Source organism: Osmerus mordax, chromosome 24 (genome assembly GCF_038355195.1).
Source record: "Osmerus mordax isolate fOsmMor3 chromosome 24, fOsmMor3.pri, whole genome shotgun sequence".
Taxonomy (NCBI): Eukaryota; Metazoa; Chordata; class Actinopteri; order Osmeriformes; family Osmeridae; genus Osmerus; species Osmerus mordax.
Window position 1 is genome coordinate 1,025,308 of NC_090073.1, and position 8,017 is coordinate 1,033,324.

General features: G+C 40.8%; 1 protein-coding gene across 2 annotated transcripts in view; it reads left to right on the top strand.

Moving 5' to 3' along the window:
- Positions 1-6,799, top strand: part of slc23a2 (solute carrier family 23 member 2) — a 51,744-nt gene extending 44,945 nt beyond the window's left edge. For both annotated transcript variants that reach the window (XM_067227888.1, XM_067227889.1), the window contains 7 exons: positions 1,891-2,047; positions 2,131-2,278; positions 2,415-2,520; positions 2,625-2,892; positions 3,199-3,294; positions 3,532-4,016; positions 5,117-6,799. In XM_067227888.1, the coding sequence (XP_067083989.1) occupies positions 1,891-2,047; positions 2,131-2,278; positions 2,415-2,520; positions 2,625-2,892; positions 3,199-3,294; positions 3,532-3,818 (1,062 nt within the window). In that variant the 3' untranslated portion in view covers positions 3,819-4,016; positions 5,117-6,799. The remainder of the gene's footprint in view (positions 1-1,890; positions 2,048-2,130; positions 2,279-2,414; positions 2,521-2,624; positions 2,893-3,198; positions 3,295-3,531; positions 4,017-5,116) is intronic.
- The last annotated feature ends 1,218 nt before the right edge of the window (positions 6,800-8,017 follow it).

The following is an 8,017-nucleotide window of genomic DNA, read 5'->3' on the forward strand; positions in this document are numbered from 1 at the left end:
CCCCCACACACACACACACTCGTTCTAAACGAATTTCTCAAACTGGCTTTGACAGGCTCTGAAATGAGCTAATACCTACCACCTCTAGGCCTCTTCGGGCCTCTGTTTTCAAAACAAAATCTAGTCGGAGATAGAAACTTTCAGTTTCCTTGTGTTCAAGCTTCTATTACTCAACACCAGTAGGACTTACGGGGGTCCTAACAACAGGGGAAATAACTTCAGTGTCACCTTTCAAAAGAGACCATTTACATGCATGTACTCCAAATGGTTCAACAACAGCTTTCAATGTACTTCGGGTATGTTGTTTAGGCGTTTTCAGGCACATTTAACAGGACTATTAAAAGGTTAAACAATTAAAATGCTAAGTTTAATAATGGATGAAAAATCGATATGCTCAGTTTAATAATGGGACACGCGAACGTTTGCTGATAACACACGCTGCCCTGATAACGTGAAATGATCAATAAGATCAATACTAATGGGAGACGAATGCCGGAGCTAAAATGTATGCTTCAAACGACGGGACAGAAGATAACTAGATTGACTACACACAATAAAGGCAAATTGCTTCACACAGTAACAAGTTGTTGTGATCACGTTTGAGCAGTTTAGCTCTACCTTAGATAGTTAGAGATGAAGCGCGAACGTTAGCTGCGCTGCTGCATGCATCAAACACATGACGTTCCAGTAACTTCATTCCATGCTGTGTGTTCAAATGCTTCTTCATATTTGTAGTATTTCCTCCCTTCGACGAAATAGACTTTTTACACGTGTTACAAGTGGTGTTGTTGTCATTTTGTTGTGTGAAATACAACCAAACTTTAGAACGCTTCTTCCTAGTTGCCATTTTTGCTGCAGTCTGTCTTCTCGCATGCGTGCGCGAACTTTTATAGTTTATTCAGACAGACGTTCGCGTGTCCCATTATTAAACTGAGCATATCGATTTTTAATCAATTATTAAACTTAGCATTTTAATTGTTTAACGGCACAGAGAATCGTTAACAGAATCGTTAAGGAATTTTGCTAACGATTCCAAGGAATCGATTCACTGGGAACCGGTTCTAAACACGAACCGGTTCTCGATACCCATCCCTATCTACCATAAACAATCCCCCAACATCTTCTAAAACTTTGCAACTCTTGAACTCAACTAAAACCATCCCCCTTTACATTCCTGTAAGAAACAACATGTGTTACTTCATCAAAGAACATAGAAGCTTACAGGAAATTGTGCATTCTTCTTTTTTTGTGGAGGGTTACAAACAAATTTGAGCATGTCTGTATTTCTAAACATGTTTGATTACATGGCTAAATTGCACATATTGTAGATGTTTTGCATGGTATGTACTTTTGCAAAAAATCTACAGTAAATTGAAAAGTTGTTGTTGCGCATTGCCGTACTTTCCAAATCATAGTTCAATTCACGCCAGTGCCATACCACTAGGTATGCGATTCCATATGCGATTCCAATATTGTTTGTATAAAAGAAATGTGTTAGCTAGTGAGTTGTCTTGCATTTTTATTGTTGCTAAAAGAACAATTATACAATTATGTTTCAACCTGATAGTCATTGGCTTTGTCTCTCTTGTAAATATGTCAAATGTACACATTTCCATTAAATGCATACTGTGCACTATAAGTGAAAGATGGGGATTGTTTTTTTCAGTCAATGCTGATCCGAACAACATCAATCGCGGAACTGCACTCTGTTGGATTATAAAAAGGACACTTGCATAGTTAAAAACTTTGCAGAGTGCCCGGTTCTTGAGATAACCATTGGAAATTCAGACACACACACAGAGATTCCTGGCATTATTAGAGAGATTAAAAAAACGACATCATTTTAACACCCCATTTTCCTCCATCTCTCACTCTCTTTCTCTCTATTAGATCATCATGGCCATCCTGGTGTCGTGGCTGATCTGCTTCATCTTCACGGTGACGGACGTGTTTCCTCCAGAGAAGGACCAGTATGGCTTCTACGCCCGGACTGATGCCCGCCAGGGCATTTTGGCTGCAGCCCCCTGGTTCAAGATCCCCTATCCCTGTGAGTCATGGAGAAAAGGAATGTGTGTGTGTGTGTGTGTGACCACATTGTTACCTAATGTGTGTTGTGGTGTGCACCACCAGTCCAGTGGGGTCTTCCCACAGTGACTGCAGCAGGGGTGATTGGGATGCTGAGTGCCGTGGTTGCCAGCATCATCGAGTCCATTGGCGACTACTATGCTTGTGCTCGCCTCTCCTGCGCTCCTCCGCCCCCTATTCACGCGATCAACAGGTACGTCTCCTTCTATCTTGCTCTCGTTCTTTCTCTTGTTCTTTTAATCTTACACTTTCATTTTTCTGTTCTTTCGTTCTTTCTTCTTAAACAAAAATCTTTAAGATTCCAAATTGACTTCACTCCTTCTTTCTAGGGGTATATTTGTTGAGGGGGTGTCCTGTGTGTTAGATGGACTGTTTGGAACAGGAAATGGCTCCACCTCTTCCAGTCCAAATATAGGTGTGCTTGGCATTACCAAGGTAACATATTGCATCATTAAACAGCACAAATCATCTTTACTTCTTGAACATTCTCTGAATAAGTGTCCTCCCTCTTCCCTGTCTGTGTCTGATTGGCTGTCCAGGTGGGAAGCCGAAGGGTGATCCAGTACGGAGCAGCTATGATGCTGCTGCTGGGGCTTGTGGGTAAATTCAGCGCACTCTTCGCTTCGCTGCCTGACCCTATACTTGGGGCACTATTCTGCACCCTGTTTGGCATGATCACTGCCGTGGGGCTGTCCAACCTGCAGTTTGTGGACCTCAACTCCTCCAGGAACCTGTTTGTTCTGGGCTTCTCCATCTTTTTTGGTCTGGTGCTACCAAGCTACCTCAAACAGAACCCTTTGGTCACTGGTGAGTGAGGAGCAGACACACAAGTATAAGCCCACACGTTGTTTTTATCTATACCCCCTATCTTTACATCTATAACCATCATCCCTGTATCCATAATCTCTTTGTAAGCCCATCTTTGTATAACACTTGCCACATATATACCACCATCTCTGTATGACCCTACCCTTTCTATACCCCTAACCATGTCTATACCTCCATCTCTCTATAACACCATATCTGTACAATCCTTGCTCTGAAGAGCACTAACCCTGTATCTGCCCTCTAACCGTGTCTTTACCCCTAACCCTATCTTTACCTCTGTCCCAGGCATTGTGGAGGTGGACCAGGTGCTGAATGTTCTCCTGACCACAGCCATGTTTGTGGGTGGATCTGTGGCATTCGTGCTGGACAACACCATCCCTGGTAAATCTACCATCCTTCTCAATAACACAGCCTTTATCCTCTTCTCATCGTTTTCTTCAAGATCATATCCAGAGGAGATAGAAATACATTTCTGCCATTGTTTTGATACATGCATGTCTGGTAGTGCTACTATACTTGACTGTCTGCTATATATTCCTTCTTGGCATCTTTCCTTTCCACCCCCGGCCTCACCCTCCCACTCACTCCGCTTCTCCCTTTCCCCACTTCCTACCCTAGGTACTCTGGCGGAGCGAGGCATAAGGAAGCTGAAGCAAGGGTCACGGCCCAGTGCTGCAGAGCTGGAGGGCATGAGATCCTATGACCTCCCATTCGGCATGGACTTCCTCCGCCGTCACACCATCTTCCAGTACCTGCCCATTAGCCCCACCTTTACTGGCTATCGCTGGGGGATACCGCGGGGAGCCTGTCAAGGCCAGGGGGACCGGGGTGGGCGGGGGGAGGCAGGCAAGGGGGGAGGGATAGGGGGAGAGGCAGGCCTAGCATCTGGGGAAAGTGGGGTGTAGCAGAACAGGTTAAAGATGGGCATATCTATAAAGGATTGGAAGAGAAAGGCAGGGGTAGAGGAGGGGATGCACACAGTTGTTAGTTGCCTGCAGGACAGACACAGATTAATTGAAACAATTTAATTCCGCAAAAGGTTCAAAGCCAAATTATTAAAATGCCAAATATCAGACATTGCCAGTCAGCCTTTCCTATTCTAGGTGTATCATGGGCTTTGTTGGATTTATGAGGTGTTTGGTATTTTTGATGGTTTTGCAAAACCTCACTATTGGTTGGTTTGTTTATATCTGCAGCCTTCACATATAATCACATTTGAATGCAAACATGTCTCTATCTGTTACCCACACACACACACACATAGTTCCAGACACTGGTAAATGTGCAAATAGCAGGTGAACTGGCTTGATCATGCAGCTACAGAAAATGCTATTTGCTCTTGGATGAACCTTTGCCATGCAAAGTGATGTTTCTTTTGTCAAAGTTAGTCATGCATAGATGTTGCCCCAAAACATGGTCCTCAGTTCAACTACAAAACTACCCACAGAATATCTAACAACTAGACCAACAGATTATCTTCATCAAAACCACATGGGCACAGAGAGAAGGCCGATAGGGTGACCCTTAAATCCTCAAGACGTAGATTATTCTAATTAACATGGTCTCAGCCAGTGATATAGTTATATTATTTTTGTATTTTATAAATCCAGTCAAACTACAGAAGCAGATAACTACATTGTTTCCATAGATCCAACAAAGGATGTGTGTTGAAGACAGATAATCATCTTCATACACTACCCTTACCATGTCACACACCTGGAGACATATGGCACATTAACAAATGTTATCATCAATGATAATGAACCTTAATTCCTCCACCTAACTTTCATCTCTAACTCTATCAGACATGCCTCACTGTCCTGATGGAGAGCCAGCATCACTTTAGACATACAGTTGTTTAGCTAAATATGCAACTGAGTTAGTTTAAATTCTATTCTATCTAAGAACCTGGAGTGTATGAATCACGTTGATTTGTGCTTCAAAAGTGATTCTGTAGGCATATATAAGTTGAATGTGCAGTATAACTACTGCATCAGGAATACCTGACTTGGACCAGCAGCCCAACTGAGGATGCTTTGAAATATTTTGCACCTAGAGGTCTAAATGAAAGAGACAACCAGAGAAAGTGAGAGATAAAGAGATGTAAGGAGAGAGACAGAGAAATAGATGGGGCAAGAGATAAAGAGAGGAGTAAATTTTAAAGGTCCTGTCATGGTCCAACCCATGGAATTACAAACTATAGGTTTCTGTACTCTCTGTCCCATGCTGATGTCGTTGATGCCTGTTGCACTCTGATGATGCTGTCTTCTTTATCTACTGGTTCTAGCTCTGTTCTAAAGCTTGTGCTCCCGAAATACACCTGCAACACTATCCCCAGGGACACTACTCACACGTAGGTCTGCTCACTCCCCAGAATTTATGTTGGGATGCAGCCCTTAGCCTATATGTCAGGTCTATGTGTAGGTCGACATGTGAGGTCTGTGTTGGTCTATGCTCGTCTCCATATGACGATTATAGCAGAGCTACACATACTGTACAAGTTCTTGTTCTGCTGCTCAAATCGTTGCTATGGTGACTTTGAAAAACTGCTTTTATAATTGTTACTGATGTCTTTGTTCATATTGTTGCCAATATTTACTTATTAAACAACTGTGTGTAGATGTTGAGATCTCCCCCTGAACCTTCACCTCCCTCTTCTACCCTTTGTTCCCCCTCCTCCTGCATCCTTATGTATGATGTAGGGTAGTACAGCAGAGTAATGTCAGATGGTGCAGGGTCTAACGTGGTCCTCGTCTCATACTAGAGTGCACATCTGCACGGTTTACTTGCCCATCTCCCTCCTGAAGGATGGACCAACGAGCGGGAGGCAGACAGCAGACTAGCGACAAAACTTAGACATGTGTAGGAGGGTAGAGGGTACTTCTTGAGCCTAAGTCCTTTTGTAAACATACATATTAACTCATGCAATTTGTTTGACGTCATCCTTGGTAATGCAACAAGCAGATATTTTTCCACTAAATACTTCCTGCCCCACTCTCTTCCTCTCTCCTTCATTAGTGCAGTGAAGATAGGTGTCTGCAGCTGAGTGTTCTGGTGTATCTATAGAAATCCTGGATGAACAGATACTGGTTGGTTACTTACTTCAGACCCTGTATTTCGGTGGCAAGTTGAATGAAGTTTACATCAAGATGGTGATCCTCACTGGGATGTGGATCATGCACTAGTGTTTTATCTGAATCTGAGAAAATAAAATTGATCCATGTCTGGGCATGGTCTGTAAATTAGCCCGTAATCCTAAAAGACAGGCCTTGAGAACATGGCTATATGGTGTTTTACAGATATAAACCAATCCCTTTCAGTTATTTTGAAGGGGAAACTACCTAAAGAATATACATTTGTCTATTGCAAGTTCTATCTTTTCAATTTTGTTTTGTTTTGATACATTATTTTTTATGTCTTTACAGACAACTGTTTGTAATAAATAAATAATGGGTATTAATCTTAAATCATTATGCTACGATGCACATTTTTTGGTTACATTATTATTTAAGATTTCAAAAGGTAATAAAATAAAATGTTGTTTCTATTTCAAATCTGTAGTTTGTGAATACTTTTCTTTGGTAGGATTTTTTCTTTTTGTATTTTTCTAACATTGCATTATGTTTGTTACAGCATCAGTAGAAACCGAGAGTTGAAACTTTAAACAGAAGTATAAATATATACATGTAAACTCAACTGAATACTTAATGCTGTAAACGTATGGACCAGACCACCATTGTCTATACTAATACTATACACACATGTATAATTATTTGTTCCTAAAACTATTTAATAAGATGTTACAGAATGATACCAGTATATTGTCTTTATTATCTGTTTGGTCTGTACCCTGGCTGAGATTATCCAGAAAAAAAATAAAATGTATTCTGAATTATATTTATCATCCTTGACTGCATACAGGGGCGCCGTCTAGGGGGGAAAAGTTAGGACGATTCTAAGGGCCTAAAATAATATTAAATTACATTATATTATATATCATATAAACCATCATCATTGAGTATATATATATTTCAAATATAATAATACAATTAATGATCTCTTTGTTTTTGCTTGTGTTTGGCAATAAAAGTTAATTATTATATGGCAACGACAATACAAGCGTTCTGATTGGCTAATGGGTAGTCATGCCAGCCGCGTATTAGTAACTTTATAAAAGAGCAGAAAAGTGTTAACACTGATAGATAAACGACAAGTGCTAGGCAGATTGCTAGGTTTGGTTGCTCAGATTTCAGATTGGTTGCTATAGGCTAGGGTGACCAGATTTGAGTTAGTGAAAAAGAGGACACTTCGTCGCATCAACGGGGAGACGGGGTGCTGGAATAGAGTTAATATAACTAGAGGAAGCAACTTTTGTCTTCCAAGATGGCTTCCCCATTCATTTCTATGAAAAGTGCTCAGTGGCGCAGTGAGGCAAGCGAGAGCATAGATATATATAAACACTAGATGTCTTATGGCGGAGTCTAGAACGTCCGCACATGGCGGCCATCTTGCTACAGTCAACTCGCTCACCCATAACATTGTGTTGAATCTAACTGGACTTTTTAAATGACCATAACTTGCTCAATTTTCAACCAATTTTGAAACGGTTTGGTATGTTATCAACGTCAGAAATGTCGTTATGCCACTGCATACTTCTATTCAATTTTTTTTTTTTTATAACATAATTATTCATAAGTAATTCATCATGTCATGAACATTTTTACGAAAAATCAAATCTATTTTAAAATAACGGGAATAAACTATATTAACAACATGTCATGTATGTGTGACAACCATTTGCTAAACTTGCTACAACAGGGCAGGCAACTCAAGCCATTTCTTTCAGCTCCAGGTAAATTGGCTATCGGCCAATGTGAACTTTTGTGCTCGTGCCCTGTTAGTATCCGCGAGCACATTTGCAGGCAACTTTTATTGACGTAAGCAAATAAATGGGGTGCTAGTTTACCCATTTCGGATTGGTTTCAAACTTAGCAAAAATCAAGAAAAATTCTTGTTTGAAAAAGCTAGTAGTATGAGCCAGGTTCGGGAATTAATTATTTTTTTTAAATTATTGGGGGAGATAGTTTTGTAAATGTTGACTGGA